Raw genomic sequence first — 20,746 nt, 5'->3', positions numbered from 1 at the left:
TTTTCAAGAGCATGAAGCGGGAACAAATTGTAGAACTCTGTCAAAGAGCCAGCACAGGAACGATGGGCCGAATGGCGGCCTCCTGTGTTGTAGTGCTCCAGGAGATCACACAGCCGAAGGTGGTTGCGGGGGGGGGGGGGGGGGGAGGAGAGCTGGAGCAGAGCGAGACTAAACATTGTGCACTGCCGATACGCGAGCCACGTGATCCAGATCAACGCGAGACCGAATTCCTCCAAGTTTGGGTTGATAATCGTGCGTCTCTTTCCCCCCCCCCCGAACTTTCGGAAATCTCACTGGGTGGGGTACAGCTCCACGTCGATGCAGTTGCTTGCCGCAGAGGCCATTCCACCTGAGAGGTGGCGAGCTATTCGACCCGGGGGTGCGTTGCAGAGGAGCCCAAAGCCTGTGTCCCTCTCGTTGGGGAGCGGGGTGGTGGGTGGTCACTGGATTGTCAACAGGAGCAGGTTACGTGACAGAGTTCCCCTGGGTTGGTTTGGGGAGGGGGTCGGAGGGCTATTGGTATAAGACCAATTGCTTCCCGCTCAAACCACAGAGCGGTGATTGTGTCCCGGTTCAGCGTGGCTGACACTGCGGATTTCGGCCGAACCCAAGACACAGCAGTCGGCCATTCGGCCCCTCGAGCCTGCTCCGCCATTCAAGAAGATCACGGCTGATCTTTGACCTCAACTCCACTTTCCCGCCCGATCCCCATATCCCTTAATATCCTAAAAAAATCGAGCGATCTCAGCCTTGAATATACTGAGCCTCCACAGCCCTCTGGGGCAGAGAATTCCACAAATTCACCACCCTCTGAGTGAAGAAATTCCTCCTCGTCTCAGTCCTCAATGGCCGACTCCTTATCCTGAGACCGTGTGACCGTTCTAGACTCCCCAGCCTGGGGGGAAACATCCTCCCTGCATCTACCCTGTCAAGCCCTGTAAAAAGTTTTCTTCGATGAGGAGACGAATATTCCCTGGACGGCCCGTGTATCTCTCGCTTCTCGCAAACACAATGAAAATCAGCGAATAAAAACAGAACTCGCTGCAGCCCCGGCAGTGTCTGAACTATTAAAGGTGGGTTTGGCGTCCTGTGTGGTCGTTTGATAAAGTGTGCAATCATCAGATTGATTTGAGAAGATGTGGACGATTTGAAGATGGAGGCAAAGATTCCCTGTTGGTCTAAGTTAATCATCTCTAAATAATCCCAGTACTGTACCCCAGTGTTATACAGTGACAGACCTGTACCCACCAGTACTGTACCCCAGTGTTATACAGTGACAGACCTGTACCCACCAGTACTGTACCAGTGTTATACAGTGACAGACCTGTACCCACCAGTACTGTACCAGTGTTATACAGCGACCTGTACCCACCAGTACTGTACCCCAGTGTTATACAGTGGCAGACCTGTACCCACCAGTACTGTACCCCAGTGTTATAGTGACAGACCTGTACCCACCAGTACTGTACCCCAGTGTTATACAGTGACAGACCTGTACCCACCAGTACTGTACCCCGGTGTTATACAGTGACAGACCTGTACCCACCAGTACTGTACCCCAGTGTTATACAGTGACAGACCTGTACCCACCAGTACTGTACCCCAGTGTTATACAGTGACAGACCTGTACCCACCAGTACTGTACACCAGTGTTATACAGTGACAGACCTGTACCCACCAGTACTGTACCCCAGTGTTATACAGTGACAGACCTGTACCCACCGGTACTGTACCCCAGTTATACAGTGACAGACCTGTACCCACCGGTACTGTACCCCAGTTATACAGTGACAGACCTGTACCCACCGGTACTGTACCCGTGTTATACAGTGACAGACCTGTACTGTACCAGTGTTATACAGCGACAGACCTGTACCCACCAGTACTGTACCCCAGTGTTATACAGTGACAGACCTGTACCCACCAGTACTGTACCCGTGTTATACAGTGACAGACCTGTACCCACCAGTACTGTACCCCAGTATTATACAGTGACAGACCTGTACCCACCAGTACTGTACCCCAGTGTTATACAGTGACAGACCTGTACCCACCAGTACTGTACCCGTGTTATACAGTGACAGACCTGTACCCACCAGTACTGTACCCCAGTGTTATACAGTGACAGACCTGTACACACCAGTACTGTACCCCAGTGTTATAGTGACAGACCTGTACCCACCAGTACTGTACCCCAGTGTTATACAGTGACAGGCCTGTACCCACCAGTACTGTACCCCCGTGTTATACAGTGACAGACCTGTACCCACAAGTACTGTACGCCAGTGTTATACAGTGACAGACCTGTACCCACCAGTACTGTACCCCAGTGTTATACAGTGACAGACCTGTACCCACCAGTACTGTACCCCAGTGTTATACAGTGACAGACCTGTACCCACCAGTACTATCCCCCAGTGTTATACAGTGACAGACCTGTACCCACCAGTACTGTACCCCCGTGTTATACAGTGACAGACCTGTACCCACCAGTACTGTACCCCCGTGTTATACAGTGACAGACCTGTACCCACCAGTACTGTACCCCCGTGTTATACAGTGACAGACCTGTACCCACCAGTACTGTACCCTAGTGTTATACAGTGACAGACCTGTACCCACCAGTACTGTACCCCAGTGTTATACAGTGACAGACCTGTATCCACCAGTACTGTACCCCAGTGTTATACAGTGACAGACCTGTACCCACCAGTACTTTACCCCAGTGTTATAGTGACAGGCCTGTACCCACCACTACTGTACCCCAGTGTTATACAGTGACAGACCTGTACCCACCAGTACCTTACCCCAGTGTTATACAGTGACAGACCTGTACCCACCAGTACTGTACCAGTGTTATACAGTGACAGGCCTGTACCCACCAGTACTGTACCCCAGTGTTATACAGTGACAGACCTGTACCCACCAGTACTGTACCCCAGTGTTATACAGTGACAGACCTGTACCCACCAGTACTGTACCCCAGTGTTATACAGTGACAGACCTGTACCCACCAGTACTATCCCCCAGTGTTATACAGTGACAGACCTGTACCCACCAGTACTGTACCCCCGTGTTATACAGTGACAGACCTGTACCCACCAGTACTGTACCCCAGTGTTATACAGTGACAGACCTGTACCCACCAGTACTGTACCCCCGTGTTATACAGTGACAGACCTGTACCCACCAGTACTGTACCCCAGTGTTATACAGTGACAGACCTGTACCCACCAGTACTTTACCCCAGTGTTATAGTGACAGGCCTGTACCCACCAGTACTGTACCCGTGTTATACAGTGACAGACCTGTACCCACCAGTACCTTACCCCAGTGTTATACAGTGACAGACCTGTACCCACCAGTACTGTACCCCAGTGTTATACAGTGACAGACCTGTACCCACCAGTACTGTACCCGTGTTATACAGTGACAGACCTGTACCCACCAGTACTGTACCCCAGTGTTATACAGTGACAGACCTGTACAAACCAGTACTGTACCCCAGTGTGAGACAGTGACAGACCTGTGCCCACCAGTACTGTACCCCAGTGTTATATAGTGACAGACCTGTACCCACCAGTACTGTACCCCAGTGTTATACAATGACAGACCTGTACCCACCAGTACTGTACCCCAGTGTTATACAGTGACAGACCTGTACCCACCAGTACTGTACCCCAGTGTTATACAGTGACAGACCTGTACCCACCAGTACTGTACCCCAGTGTTATACAGTGACAGACCTGTACCCACCAGTACTGTACCCCAGTGTTATACAGTGACAGACCTGTACCCACCAGTACTGTACCCCAGTGTTATACAGTGACAGACCTGTACCCACCAGTACTGTACCCCAGTGTTATACAGTGACAGACCTGTACCCACCAGTACTGTACCCCAGTGTTATAGTGACAGGCCTGTACCCACCAGTACTGTACCCCAGTGTTATACAGTGACAGACCTGTACCCACCAGTACTGTACCCCAGTGTTATACAGTGACAGACCTGTACCCACCGGTACTGTACCCCAGTTATACAGTGACAGACCTGTACCCACCGGTACTGTACCCCAGTTATACAGTGACAGACCTGTACCCACCGGTACTGTACCCGTGTTATACAGTGACAGACCTGTACTGTACCAGTGTTATACAGCGACAGACCTGTACCCACCAGTACTGTACCCCAGTGTTATACAGTGACAGACCTGTACCCACCAGTACTGTACCCGTGTTATACAGTGACAGACCTGTACCCACCAGTACTGTACCCCAGTATTATACAGTGACAGACCTGTACCCACCAGTACTGTACCCCAGTGTTATACAGTGACAGTCCTGTACCCACCAGTACTGTACCCGTTATACAGTGACAGACCTGTACCCACCAGTACTGTACCCCAGTGTTATACAGTGACAGACCTGTACACACCAGTACTGTACCCCAGTGTTATAGTGACAGACCTGTACCCACCAGTACTGTACCCCAGTGTTATACAGTGACAGGCCTGTACCCACCAGTACTGTACCCCCGTGTTATACAGTGACAGACCTGTACCCACAAGTACTGTACGCCAGTGTTATACAGTGACAGACCTGTACCCACCAGTACTGTACCCCAGTGTTATACAGTGACAGACCTGTACCCACCAGTACTGTACCCCAGTGTTATACAGTGACAGACCTGTACCCACCAGTACTGTACCCCAGTGTTATACAGTGACAGACCTGTACCCACCAGTACTGTACCCGTGTTATACAGTGACAGACCTGTACCCACCAGTACTGTACCCCAGTGTTATACAGTGACAGACCTGTACACACCAGTACTGTACCCCAGTGTGAGACAGTGACAGACCTGTGCCCACCAGTACTGTACCCCAGTGTTATATAGTGACAGACCTGTACCCACCAGTACTGTACCCCAGTGCTATACAATGACAGACCTGTACCCACCAGTACTGTACCCCAGTGTTATACAGTGACAGACCTGTACCCACCAGTACTGTACCCCAGTGTTATACAGTGACAGACCTGTACCCACCAGTACTGTACCCCAGTGTTATACAGTGACAGACCTGTACCCACCAGTACTGTACCCCAGTGTTATACAGTGACAGACCTGTACCCACCAGTACTGTACCCCAGTGTTATACAGTGACAGACCTGTACCCACCAGTACTGTACCCCAGTGTTATACAGTGACAGACCTGTACCCACCAGTACTGTACCCCAGTGTTATAGTGACAGGCCTGTACCCACCAGTACTGTACCCCAGTGTTATACAGTGACAGACCTGTACCCACCAGTACTGTACCCCAGTGTTATACAGTGACAGACCTGTACCCACCGGTACTGTACCCCAGTTATACAGTGACAGACCTGTACCCACCGGTACTGTACCCCAGTTATACAGTGACAGACCTGTACCCACCGGTACTGTACCCGTGTTATACAGTGACAGACCTGTACTGTACCAGTGTTATACAGCGACAGACCTGTACCCACCAGTACTGTACCCCAGTGTTATACAGTGACAGACCTGTACCCACCAGTACTGTACCCGTGTTATACAGTGACAGACCTGTACCCACCAGTACTGTACCCCAGTATTATACAGTGACAGACCTGTACCCACCAGTACTGTACCCCAGTGTTATACAGTGACAGTCCTGTACCCACCAGTACTGTACCCGTTATACAGTGACAGACCTGTACCCACCAGTACTGTACCCCAGTGTTATACAGTGACAGACCTGTACACACCAGTACTGTACCCCAGTGTTAGTGACAGACCTGTACCCACCAGTACTGTACCCCAGTGTTATACAGTGACAGGCCTGTACCCACCAGTACTGTACCCCCGTGTTATACAGTGACAGACCTGTACCCACAAGTACTGTACGCCAGTGTTATACAGTGACAGACCTGTACCCACCAGTACTGTACCCCAGTGTTATACAGTGACAGACCTGTACCCACCAGTACTGTACCCCAGTGTTATACAGTGACAGACCTGTACCCACCAGTACTGTACCCCAGTGTTATACAGTGACAGACCTGTACCCACCAGTACTGTACCCGTGTTATACAGTGACAGACCTGTACCCACCAGTACTGTACCCCAGTGTTATACAGTGACAGACCTGTACACACCAGTACTGTACCCCAGTGTGAGACAGTGACAGACCTGTGCCCACCAGTACTGTACCCCAGTGTTATATAGTGACAGACCTGTACCCACCAGTACTGTACCCCAGTGTTATACAATGACAGACCTGTACCCACCAGTACTGTACCCCAGTGTTATACAGTGACAGACCTGTACCCACCAGTACTGTACCCCAGTGTTATACAGTGACAGACCTGTACCCACCAGTACTGTACCCCAGTGTTATACAGTGACAGACCTGTACCCACCAGTACTGTACCCCAGTGTTATACAGTGACAGACCTGTACCCACCAGTACTGTACCCCAGTGTTATACAGTGACAGACCTGTACCCACCAGTACTGTACCCCAGTGTTATACAGTGACAGACCTGTACCCACCAGTACTGTACCCCAGTGTTATACAGTGACAGACCTGTACCCACCAGTACTGTACCCCAGTGTTATAGTGACAGGCCTGTACCCACCAGTACTGTACCCCAGTGTTATACAGTGACAGACCTGTACCCACCAGTACTGTACCCCAGTGTTATACAGTGACAGACCTGTACCCACCGGTACTGTACCCCAGTTATACAGTGACAGACCTGTACCCACCGGTACTGTACCCCAGTTATACAGTGACAGACCTGTACCCACCGGTACTGTACCCGTGTTATACAGTGACAGACCTGTACTGTACCAGTGTTATACAGCGACAGACCTGTACCCACCAGTACTGTACCCCAGTGTTATACAGTGACAGACCTGTACCCACCAGTACTGTACCCGTGTTATACAGTGACAGACCTGTACCCACCAGTACTGTACCCCAGTATTATACAGTGACAGACCTGTACCCACCAGTACTGTACCCCAGTGTTATACAGTGACAGTCCTGTACCCACCAGTACTGTACCCGTTATACAGTGACAGACCTGTACCCACCAGTACTGTACCCCAGTGTTATACAGTGACAGACCTGTACACACCAGTACTGTACCCCAGTGTTATAGTGACAGACCTGTACCCACCAGTACTGTACCCCAGTGTTATACAGTGACAGGCCTGTACCCACCAGTACTGTACCCCCGTGTTATACAGTGACAGACCTGTACCCACAAGTACTGTACGCCAGTGTTATACAGTGACAGACCTGTACCCACCAGTACTGTACCCCAGTGTTATACAGTGACAGACCTGTACCCACCAGTACTGTACCCCAGTGTTATACAGTGACAGACCTGTACCCACCAGTACTATCCCCCAGTGTTATACAGTGACAGACCTGTACCCACCAGTACTGTACCCCCGTGTTATACAGTGACAGACCTGTACCCACCAGTACTGTACCCCCGTGTTATACAGTGACAGACCTGTACCCACCAGTACTGTACCCCCGTGTTATACAGTGACAGACCTGTACCCACCAGTACTGTACCCTAGTGTTATACAGTGACAGACCTGTACCCACCAGTACTGTACCCCAGTGTTATACAGTGACAGACCTGTACCCACCAGTACTGTACCCCAGTGTTATACAGTGACAGACCTGTACCCACCAGTACTTTACCCCAGTGTTATAGTGACAGGCCTGTACCCACCACTACTGTACCCCAGTGTTATACAGTGACAGGCCTGTACCCACCAGTACTGTACCCCAGTGTTATACAGTGACAGACCTGTACCCACCAGTACTGTACCCCAGTGTTATACAGTGACAGACCTGTACCCACCAGTACTGTACCCCAGTGTTATACAGTGACAGACCTGTCCACACCAGTACTGTACCCCAGTGTTATACAGTGACAGACCTGTACCCACCAGTACTGTACCCCAGTGTTATACAGTGACAGACCTGTACCCACCAGTACTGTACCCCAGTGTTATACCGTGACAGACCTGTACCCACCAGTACTGTACCCCAGTGTTATACAGTGACAGACCTGTACACACCAGTACTGTACCCGTGTTATACAGTGACAGACCTGTACCCACCAGTACTGTACCCCAGTGTTATACAGTGACAGACCTGTACCCACCAGCACTGTACCCTAGTGTTATACAGTGGCAGACCTGTACCCACCAGTACTGTACCCCAGTGTTATAGTGACAGACCTGTACCCACCAGTACTGTACCCCAGTGTTATACAGTGACAGGCCTGTACCCACCAGTACTGTACCCCGGTGTTATACAGTGACAGACCTGTACCCACCAGTACTGTACCCCAGTGTTATACAGTGACAGACCTGTACCCACCAGTACTGTACCCCAGTGTTATACAGTGACAGACCTGTACCCACCAGTACTGTACCCCAGTGTTATACAGTGACAGACCTGTACCCACCAGTACTGTACCCCAGTGTTATACAGTGACAGACCTGTACCCACCGGTACTGTACCCCAGTTATACAGTGACAGACCTGTACCCACCGGTACTGTACCCCAGTTATACAGTGACAGACCTGTACCCACCGGTACTGTACCCGTGTTATACAGTGACAGACCTGTACTGTACCAGTGTTATACAGCGACAGACCTGTACCCACCAGTACTGTACCCCAGTGTTATACAGTGACAGACCTGTACCCACCAGTACTGTACCCGTGTTATACAGTGACAGACCTGTACCCACCAGTACTGTACCCGTGTTATACAGTGACAGACCTGTACCCACCACAACTATCCCCCAGTGTTATACAGTGACAGACCTGTACCCACCAGTACTGTACCCCCGTGTTATACAGTGACAGACCTGTACCCACCAGTACTGTACCCCCGTGTTATACAGTGACAGACCTGTACCCACCAGTACTGTACCCCCGTGTTATACAGTGACAGACCTGTACCCACCAGTACTGTACCCTAGTGTTATACAGTGACAGACCTGTACCCACCAGTACTGTACCCCAGTGTTATACAGTGACAGACCTGTACCCACCACTACTGTACCCCAGTGTTATACAGTGACAGACCTGTACCCACCAGTACTGTACCCCAGTGTTATACAGTGACAGACCTGTACCCACCAGTACTGTACCCCAGTGTTATACAGTGACAGACCTGTACCCACCAGTACTGTACCCCGGTGTTATACAGTGACAGACCTGTACCCACCAGTACTGTACCCCAGTGTTATACAGTGACAGACCTGTACCCACCAGTACTGTACCCCAGTGTTATACAGTGACAGACCTGTACCCACCGGTACTGTACCCCAGTTATACAGTGACAGACCTGTACCCACCGGTACTGTACCCCAGTTATACAGTGACAGACCTGTACCCACCGGTACTGTACCCGTGTTATACAGTGACAGACCTGTACTGTACCCGTGTTATACAGTGACAGACCTGTACCCACCAGTACTGTACCCCAGTATTATACAGTGACAGACCTGTACCCACCAGTACTGTACCCCAGTGTTATAGTGACAGGCCTGTACCCACCACTACTGTACCCCAGTGTTATACAGTGACAGACCTGTACCCACCAGTACCTTACCCCAGTGTTATACAGTGACAGACCTGTACCCACCAGTACTGTACCAGTGTTATACAGTGACAGGCCTGTACCCACCAGTACTGTACCCCAGTGTTATACAGTGACAGACCTGTACCCACCAGTACTGTACCCCAGTGTTATACAGTGACAGACCTGTACCCACCAGTACTGTACCCCAGTGTTATACAGTGACAGACCTGTCCACACCAGTACTGTACCCCAGTGTTATACAGTGACAGACCTGTACCCACCAGTACTGTACCCCAGTGTTATACAGTGACAGACCTGTACTCACCAGTACTGTACCCCAGTGTTATACCGTGACAGACCTGTACCCACCAGTACTGTACCCCAGTGTTATACAGTGACAGACCTGTACACACCAGTACTGTACCCGTGTTATACAGTGACAGACCTGTACCCACCAGTACTGTACCCCAGTGTTATACAGTGACAGACCTGTACCCACCAGCACTGTACCCTAGTGTTATACAGTGGCAGACCTGTACCCACCAGTACTGTACCCCAGTGTTATAGTGACAGACCTGTACCCACCAGTACTGTACCCCAGTGTTATACAGTGACAGGCCTGTACCCACCAGTACTGTACCCCGGTGTTATACAGTGACAGACCTGTACCCACCAGTACTGTACCCCAGTGTTATACAGTGACAGACCTGTACCCACCAGTACTGTACCCCAGTGTTATACAGTGACAGACCTGTACCCACCAGTACTGTACCCCAGTGTTATACAGTGACAGACCTGTACCCACCAGTACTGTACCCCAGTGTTATACAGTGACAGACCTGTACCCACCGGTACTGTACCCCAGTTATACAGTGACAGACCTGTACCCACCGGTACTGTACCCCAGTTATACAGTGACAGACCTGTACCCACCGGTACTGTACCCGTGTTATACAGTGACAGACCTGTACTGTACCAGTGTTATACAGCGACAGACCTGTACCCACCAGTACTGTACCCCAGTGTTATACAGTGACAGACCTGTACCCACCAGTACTGTACCCGTGTTATACAGTGACAGACCTGTACCCACCAGTACTGTACCCCAGTATTATACAGTGACAGACCTGTACCCACCAGTACTGTACCCCAGTGTTATACAGTGACAGACCTGTACCCACCAGTACTGTACCCGTGTTATACAGTGACAGACCTGTACCCACCAGTACTGTACCCCAGTGTTATACAGTGACAGACCTGTACACACCAGTACTGTACCCCAGTGTTATAGTGACAGACCTGTACCCACCAGTACTGTACCCCAGTGTTATACAGTGACAGGCCTGTACCCACCAGTACTGTACCCCCGTGTTATACAGTGACAGACCTGTACCCACAAGTACTGTACGCCAGTGTTATACAGTGACAGACCTGTACCCACCAGTACTGTACCCCAGTGTTAGACAGTGACAGACCTGTACCCACCAGTACTGTACCCCAGTGTTATACAGTGACAGACCTGTACCCACCAGTACTATCCCCCAGTGTTATACATTGACAGACCTGTACCCACCAGTACTGTACCAGTGTTATACAGTGACAGGCCTGTACCCACCAGTACTGTACCCCAGTGTTATACAGTGACAGACCTGTACCCACCAGTACTGTACCCCAGTGTTATACAGTGACAGACCTGTACCCACCAGTACTGTACCCCAGTGTTATACAGTGACAGACCTGTACCCACCAGTACTATCCCCCAGTGTTATACAGTGACAGACCTGTACCCACCAGTACTGTACCCCCGTGTTATACAGTGACAGACCTGTACCCACCAGTACTGTACCCCAGTGTTATACAGTGACAGACCTGTACCCACCAGTACTGTACCCCCGTGTTATACAGTGACAGACCTGTACCCACCAGTACTGTACCCCAGTGTTATACAGTGACAGACCTGTACCCACCAGTACTTTACCCCAGTGTTATAGTGACAGGCCTGTACCCACCACTACTGTACCCCAGTGTTATACAATGACAGACCTGTACCCACCAGTACTGTACCCCAGTGTTATACAGTGACAGACCTGTACCCACCAGTACTGTACCCCAGTGTTATACAGTGACAGACCTGTCCCCACCAGTACTGTACCCCAGTGTTATACAGTGACAGACCTGTACCCACCAGTACTGTACCCCAGTGTTATACAGTGACAGACCTGTACCCACCAGTACTGTACCCCGGTGTTATACAGTGACAGACCTGTACCCACCAGTACTGTACCCCAGTGTTATACAGTGACAGACCTGTACCCACCAGTACTGTACCCCAGTGTTATAGTGACAGGCCTGTACCCACCAGTACTGTACCCCAGTGTTATACAGTGACAGACCTGTACCCACCAGTACTGTACCCCAGTGTTATACAGTGACAGACCTGTACCCACCAGTACTGTACCCCAGTTATACAGTGACAGACCTGTACCCACCGGTACTGTACCCCAGTTATACAGTGACAGACCTGTACCCACCGGTACTGTAGCCGTGTTATACAGTGACAGACCTGTACTGTACCAGTGTTATACAGCGACAGACCTGTACCCACCAGTACTGTACCCCAGTGTTATACAGTGACAGACCTGTACCCACCAGTACTGTACCCGTGTTATACAGTGACAGACCTGTACCCACCAGTACTGTACCCCAGTATTATACAGTGACAGACCTGTACCCACCAGTACTGTACCCCAGTGTTATACAGTGACAGTCCTGTACCCACCAGTACTGTACCCGTGTTATACAGTGACAGACCTGTACCCACCAGTACTGTACCCCAGTGTTATACAGTGACAGACCTGTACACACCAGTACTGTACCCCAGTGTTATAGTGACAGACCTGTACCCACCAGTACTGTACCCCAGTGTTATACAGTGACAGGCCTGTACCCACCAGTACTGTACCCCCGTGTTATACAGTGACAGACCTGTACCCACAAGTACTGTACGCCAGTGTTATACAGTGACAGACCTGTACCCACCAGTACTGTACCCCAGTGTTATACAGTGACAGACCTGTACCCACCAGTACTGTACCCCAGTGTTATACAGTGACAGACCTGTACCCACCAGTACTATCCCCCAGTGTTATACAGTGACAGACCTGTACCCACCAGTACTGTACCCCCGTGTTATACAGTGACAGACCTGTACCCACCAGTACTGTACCCCAGTGTTATACAGTGACAGACCTGTACCCACCAGTACTGTACCCCCGTGTTATACAGTGACAGACGTGTACCCACCAGTACTGTACCCCAGTGTTATACAGTGACAGACCTGTACCCACCAGTACTGTACCCCAGTGTTATACAGTGACAGACCTGTACCCACCAGTACTGTACCCCAGTGTTATACAGTGACAGACCTGTACCCACCAGTACTTTACCCCAGTGTTATAGTGACAGGCCTGTACCCACCACTACTGTACCCCAGTGTTATACAGTGACAGACCTGTACCCACCAGTACCTTACCCCAGTGTTATACAGTGACAGACCTGTACCCACCAGTACTGTACCAGTGTTATACAGTGACAGGCCTGTACCCACCAGTACTGTACCCCAGTGTTATACAGTGACAGACCTGTACCCACCAGTACTGTACCCCAGTGTTATACAGTGACAGACCTGTACCCACCAGTACTGTACCCCAGTGTTATACAGTGACAGACCTGTCCACACCAGTACTGTACCCCAGTGTTATACAGTGACAGACCTGTACCCACCAGTACTGTACCCCAGTGTTATACAGTGACAGACCTGTGCCCACCAGTACTGTACCCCAGTGTTATATAGTGACAGACCTGTACCCACCAGTACTGTACCCCAGTGTTATACAGTGACAGACCTGTACCCACCAGTACTGTACCCCAGTGTTATACAGTGACAGACCTGTACCCACCAGTACTGTACCCCAGTGTTATACAGTGGCAGACCTGTACCCACCAGTACTGTACCCCAGTGTTATACAGTGGCAGACCTGTACCCACCAGTACTGTACCCCAGTGTTATACAGTGACAGACCTGTACCCACCAGTACTGTACCCCAGTGTTATACAGTGACAGACCTGTACCCACCAGTACTGTACCCCAGTGTTATACAGTGACAGACCTGTACCCACCAGTACTGTACCCCAGTGTTATACAGTGACAGACCTGTACCCACCGGTACTGTACCCCAGTTATACAGTGACAGACCTGTACCCACCGGTACTGTACCCCAGTTATAGTGACAGACCTGTACCCACCGGTACTGTACCCGTGTTATACAGTGACAGACCTGTACCCACCAGTACTGTACCCCAGTATTATACAGTGACATAGCTGTACCCACCAGTACTGTACCCCAGTGTTATAGTGACAGACCTGTACCCACCAGTACTGTACCCCCGTGTTATACAGTGACAGACCTGTACCCACCAGTACTGTACCCCAGTGTTATACAGTGACAGACCTGTACCCACCAGTACTGTACCCCAGTGTTATAGTGACAGACCTGTACCCACCAGTACTGTACCCCAGTGTTATACAGTGACAGACCTGTACCCACCAGTACTGTACCCCAGTGTTATACAGTGACAGACCTGTACCCACCAGTACTGCACCCCAGTGTTATACAGTGACAGACCTGTACCCACCAGTACTGTACCCCAGTGTTATACAGTGACAGACCTGTACCCACCAGTACTGTACCCCAGTGTTATACAGTGACAGACCTGTACCCACCAGTACTGTACCGCAGTGTTATACAGTGACAGACCTGTACCCACCAGTACTGTACCCCAGTGTTATACAGTGACAGACCTGTACCCACCAGTACTGTACCCAGTGTTATACAGTGACAGGCCTGTACCCACCAGTACTGTACCCAGTGTTATACAGTGACAGGCCTGTACCCACCAGTACTGCACCTCCGCACTGTCGGAGGGACCGTCTTTCGGACAAGACATTAAACCGAGTATTTTACAACAGCGACGACACTTCAAAAAACTGCTTCATTGGTTGTAAAGCGCTTTGGGACGTCCCAAGGTTGTGAAAGGCGCTACAGAAATGCAAGCCTTTCGTGCTTACACTTACCGCTGTCTCATCACCAATAATGTCCTACCTGTGTGTCGAGTGCTGTCCTTTCAAGGCGGAAGCTCTCGCTCACGTTTCTTGCCCGAAGGGTTAGTCGTTATGCCGTGGAGGAGCCTAGACGGAGAGTGTTAGCAGAATACTGGATATGGATCCCACTCACCATCCACACAGGGGTCACTGAGCAGTGATCAGGAGCAGGAACTCTGGCTGATTTCCTCCTCTCTCTCACCCAGGAGTCACTGGGCAGTGATCAGGAGCAGGAACCCTGGCTGATTTCCCCTCTCACTAACCCAGGAGTCACTGGGCAGTGATCAGGAGCAGGAACCCTGGCTGATTTCCCCTCTCTCTCTAACCCAGGGGTCATTGGACAGTGATCAGGAGCAGGAACCCTGGCTGATTTCCCCTCTCTCTAACCCCGGGGTCACTGGGCAGTGATCAGGAGCAGGAACACTGGCTGATTTCCTCCTCTCTCTAACCCAGGGGTCACTGGGCAGTGATCAGGAGCAGGAACCCTGGCTGATTTCCCCCTCTCTCTAACCCAGGGGTCACTGGGCAGTGATCAGGAGCAGGAACCCTGGCTGATCACCCCTCCTGTCGGTCACTCAGTAACCCCTCTGCCCCAGCGCCCTGTGTCAGTGACTGTATCTCTACTGATGTTAGTCCTGCTCTCTCACACGGTTGAGCAGTTAAACACCATACAATGGTACAGAATTATTTAAAAATGTGTTTGTTAAAAATATTCCCGCTTCTCCTCCTTGCCCATCACATTCATCAGTCAGTCTCTGGCTGGGGTAAGCGTCCCACATGAAATGGGTCCCCAGTAGCCATTCGTGACGCATTTGACTCGGCAGCGAACATTGAGAAGATATCCGTTGATGGCGAGAAGGCCGGGGGGTGGGGTGGGGTGGGGGGGAGAAGCAGCATCACAGACTTGTCATCGGGGACTGTCGCTCTCCGCTAACCTCAGGGTCGATACTCCGAGTCCCAATCGTTGCCCCGAGCTCAGCAGGCAGTGGGTGTGGCCGCTGGGAACTCCAGAACCTGCTGCGTTGCCAGGACTGGAGAACTTTGGCTACGAGGAAAGGTTGGGTTTGTTTTCTTTGGAACAGAGGAGGTTGAGGGGAGACCGGATTGAGGTGCATAAAATGATGAGGGGCCTGGATAGAGTGGATAGGACGGACCCGTTTCCCTTGGCAGAGGGGTCAACAACCAGGGGGCCAGAGATTTAAAATAGTTGGTTGGGGGTTTAGAGGGGAAGCGTTTTCACCCAGAGGGTGGTGGGGGTCTGGGGCGGAACTCACTGCCTGAAAGGGTGGTAGAGGCAGAAACCCTCACCCCATTTAAAAAGTACCTGGACATGCACCTGAAGTGCCGTAACCTACAGGGCGACGGACCGAGAGCGGGAAAGTGGGATTAGGCCGGGTGGCTCTTGGTCGGCCGGCGCGGACACGATGGGCCGGAATGGCCTCCTTCCGTGCTGTAGATTTCTGTGATTCTAATAACCCTAGAGTTTAGAAGAATGGGAGGCGATCTCATTGAAACATGTAAGATTCTGAGGGGGCCTGACAGGGTAGATGCAGGGAGGATGTTTCCCCCCCGGGGCTGGGGAGTCTAGAACCAGGGGGTCACACAGTCTCAGGATAAGGGGTCCGCCATTGAGGACTGAGCTGAGGAGGAATTTCTTCACTCAGAGGGTGGTGAATCTCTGGGATTCTCTGCCCCAGAGGGCTGTGGAGGCTCAGCCGTTGAGTGTATTCAAGGCCGAGATCGATAGATTTTTGTACTCCAGAGGAACGGCGATCGGGCGGGAAAGTGGAGCTGAGGTTGAAGATCAGCTGAGATCGTATTGAATGGCGGAGCAGGCTCGAGGGACCGGCTCTTGCTCCGCCATTCTTAACTGTGCGCGGGGAGCTGAACACATTCGAACACAAGCACACAACAGAAGCAGGAGTAAGGCCATTCGGCCCCTCGAGCCTCCCAGAAACCGTGCAAAAGAACGCTGGCACCTAACTCCCCTCCGCCGAAAAGCAAAATTATAAGACGTAGTTTATTTATTTACAACTTTTTTTTTTTAAGAAAATAGGATGCTTCCAATATAAACCCTTTTTAAAAACTCTACGTGACATTTAAGAATCCAGACAGTCCCTTGCACAAATGAGAAAGGCTGTTTGTTTTTTTCGTCGCAAGTTCATGTTTTCCTGATTAAATTGTCTCGTGTTTTTCTCTCGCTCTCTCCGAATGAAATCCTCGGGGCGGACGGACCCGCGAGCTCGCGTACGTGCGCAATGGTGGCGCCGCTGCAGCTGCGCTCAGTCTCTGCATCACTGAGCCCGCCCGCTCGCTCGCGCGCTCTCTCTCTCTCTCTTCCCCCTCCCACACTCGGTCTCCGGGACGCGGGGGCAGCGCGGAACAGCCGCCGTCTTGCGCGCGTGCGTTCGCGATGGTTTGTTACGAACTCCTGCGAGCGAGGGTAGAGTCGTGGAACCGCCAGCACGGGCCGTGGGCGTGCTTTTCTCTCTCGTCTCTCTCTCTCTCTCTCCGCTGTGTGTGTGTGTGTGTCTCTCTCCGTCTCTCTCTCTCGAAGGCAGCCCCGCGCGTGCGCGCGCGCTCAATCGCTGTCGGAGCCAACCGCAGATGAGCCTTTCCTTTTCCGTTTCGGCTTGGGTTTGGTGTCCTCCTCTTCCTGCGGGGCAACAAGAGGCGACACGGAGTCAAGTCTGTTCCCGATCCTCGCGCGCAACACACAAAAAAAACACAACGCACTATCGGGGGTCCCACTTCACCACCCCCCCCCCCCCCGCTCCCTCTCCAACCGCGACCAATGATCGCTGCACCATTCCTTTATAGACGGGGGCTGCCGCACCTCCTCTCCGCGGCAGTGTGGAGGTGCAGCACTCCAGGGAGGGCAGCGCGAGCTGGTGCAGGAGGGCGACAGCAGCGAAGAGTGATGTCATCAAGGTCCAGGTCGGTGATTGGAGCGTGGGCAGGTACAGCAGGAGCGGCAAGAGATTGTAGAGGCACGTGATCGGGGGGGGGGGGGGGGGGGGGGCCAGGGCCCAGGGGCAGCACGGGCCCAGCCCACACTGTGCGATATGTGGGCGCACTGGGTCCGTGCAGCAGAGCAGGTCTCCAGTCGTCCTGGTTAACCCTTGCCCCTGGATCAAGACCTCGCTCTGTCAAGCCCCGTGTGGTGGCTGGTGTGCAACGGTCACCCCACGTTAAATAAACCCACCCACAGGCATCTTCCACCCTTCAGGACGTAGTTCGGGATCTGGAATATTAGCTCCTTCATCCTTATTTGGCGTGGAAGCAAGTCATCCTCGCTTCGAGGGACTGCCTATGATGATGAAGATAGACGGCACACAGGATTACACAGGACATACGGCACAGAAACAGGCCGTTCAGCCCAACCAGTCCATGCCGGCTTTTAAACTCCACTTGAGCCTCCTCCCATAAGAACATCTTGATATGGCTCTGGTTGGGGTGGAGTGTTGAATGTTTCAGTATCAGGACCGTCGCAGTTGTGTGAGGCGGACTGGTTGGGCCGGGTGCTCGTTACCTGTCCGCCATTGTTCATAGGTTTATATGTAACCTTCAGGGCTGCTGACCGAGGGCCTTGTGGCTCTTTGTCGGCCGGCGTGGACACGATGGGCCGAAATGCTCTCCTTCTGCCCTGTAAATTTCTGTAACAAATAGGAGCAGGAGTCGGCCATTCGGCCCCTCGAGCCTGCTCCGCCATTTAATAAGATCGCGGCTGATCTGATCCTGGACTCAGCTCCACTTCCCCGCCCGCTCCCCATAACCCTTCACTCGCTTATCGTTCAAAAATCTGTCTATCTCCACCTTAAATATATTCAATGACCCAGCCTCCACAGCTCTCTGGGGCAGAGAATTCCAAAGATTCACCACCCTCAGAGAAGAAATTCCTCCTCATCTCCGTCTTAAAAGGGTGACCCCTTATTCTGAAACTATGCCCCCTAGTTCCAGATTCCCCCATCTACCCTGTCGAGCCCCCTCAGAATTTTGTTTCAATAAGATCACCTCTCATTCTTCTAAACTCCAATGAGTAGAGGCCCAACTTGCTCAACCTTTCCTCATAAGACAATCCCTTCATCTCAGGAATCAGCCGATTGAACCTTCTCTGAACAGCCTCCAATGCAAGTATATCCCTCCCTTAAATACGGAGACCAAAACTGCACGCAGTACTCCAGGTGTGGCCTCACCAATACCCTGTACAGTTGCAGCAGGACTTCCTGCTTTTATACTCCATCCCAATTTGCAATAAAGGCCAACATTCCATTGGTCTTCCTGATCACTTGCTGTACCTGCATACTAACCTTTTGTGTTTCATGCACAAGAAACCCCCCAGGTCCCGCTGCACTTTGTAATCGCTCCTCATTTAATAATTAGCTTTTTTATTTTTCCTACCAAAGTGGATAACCTCACATTTTCCCACATTATAGTCCATCTGCCACATTTTTGCCCACTCACTTAACCTGTCTATGTCCTTTTGCAGATTCTTTGTGTCCTCCTCACACGTTGCTTTCCCACGCATCTTTGTATCATCAGCAAATTTGGCTACGTTATACTTCATCCAAGTCATTAATATAAATTGTAAATAGTTGAGGTCCCAGCACTGATCCCTGCGACACCCACTAGTACTGATTGCCAACCAGAGAATGAACCATTTATCCGACTCTCTGTTCTCTGTTAGTTAGCCAATCCTTTATCCATGCTAATATATTACCCCCAACCCAGTGAGGTTTTATCTTGTGCCTTTTGTGTGGCACCTTATCGAATGCCTTCTGGAAATCCAAATACACCACATCCACTGGTTCCCCTTTATCCACTCTGCTCGTAACATCCTCAAAGAACTCCAGCAAATTTGTCAATCATGGTTTCCCTTTCATAAATCCATGCCGACTCTGCCCGACTGACTTATGATTTTCTAAATGTCTGAACGCCTGGTCTTTCCTCATCAGCTGTGCCTCTGGGTAGCATTCTCGCCTCGGAGTCAGAAGGTTGTGGGTTCATGTTCATCGGGGAGTTCAGGAGAAACTTCATTACCGAGAGAGAGAGGTGAGAATGTGGAACTCGCTGCCACAGGGAGGGGTTGAGGCGAATAGTGTGGATGCATTTAAGGGAAGGCTGGATAAACACACGGGGGAGAAGGGCTCAGAAATATCTGCATGGACCCGCTGTGCTGCAATTCCAGTGTTAATTCTGTGTTACACTAGGTCTCTCCTCAGGGCAGGGAGGAGGGTCAGCTGGGGGGGGGGGGGGGGAAGGAAGGGTCAACAGTGGGGGAGGGGAGGGGTCAGCAGGGGGTGAGGGGAGGGGTCAGCAGGGGGAGGGAGGGGAGGGGTCAGCGGGGGGAGGGGAGGAGGGGTCAGCGGGGGGGGAGGGGTCAGCGGGTGGGGGGAGGGGTCAGGAGGGGAGGGGAGGGGTCAGCGGGGGGGAGGGGAGGGGTCAGCGGGGGGGGAGGAGGTCAGCGGGGGGGAGGGGAGGGGTCAGCGGGGGGGAGGGGTCAGCGGGTGGGGGGAGGGGTCAGCAGGGGGGAGGGGAGGGGTCAGCGGGGGGGAGGGGAGGGGTCAGCGGGGGGGGAGGGGTCAGCGGGTGGGGGGAGGGGTCAGGAGGGGAGGGGAGGGGTCAGCGGGGGGAGGGGAGGGGTCAGCGGGGGGGAGGGAGAGGAGGGGTCAGCGGGGGGGAGGGGGAGAGGAGGGGTCAGCGGGGGGAAGGGGAGGGGTCAGCGGGGGGGGAGGGGAGAGGAGGGGTCAGGCGGGGGGAGGGGAGAGGAGGGGTCAGCGGGGGGGGAAGGGGAGGGGTCAGCGGGGGGGAGGGGAGAGGAGGGGTCAGCGGGGGGGAAGGGGAGGGGTCAGCGGGGGGGGAGGGGAGAGGAGGGGTCAGCGGGGGGGAGGGGAGAGGAGGGTCAGCGGGGGGGGGGAAGGAAGGGGTCAACAGTGGGGGAGGGGAGGGGTCAGCGGG

The 20,746-nt window shown here is 52.2% G+C and overlaps 1 protein-coding gene across 1 annotated transcript in view; it reads right to left on the bottom strand.

Moving 5' to 3' along the window:
* Positions 1–17,369: 17,369 nt before the first annotated feature.
* The window catches only part of LOC139240084 (atrial natriuretic peptide receptor 1-like), a 128,196-nt gene continuing 124,819 nt past the window's right edge, over positions 17,370–20,746 (bottom strand). Inside the window, exon 35 of the mRNA XM_070868459.1 lies at positions 17,370–17,444. Within this exon, the coding sequence (XP_070724560.1) occupies positions 17,370–17,444 (75 nt within the window). The remainder of the gene's footprint in view (positions 17,445–20,746) is intronic.

Source organism: Pristiophorus japonicus, chromosome 30, assembly GCF_044704955.1.
Source record: "Pristiophorus japonicus isolate sPriJap1 chromosome 30, sPriJap1.hap1, whole genome shotgun sequence".
Classification (NCBI taxonomy): domain Eukaryota; kingdom Metazoa; phylum Chordata; class Chondrichthyes; family Pristiophoridae; genus Pristiophorus; species Pristiophorus japonicus.
This window is presented reverse-complemented; position numbering and strand designations above follow the sequence as displayed.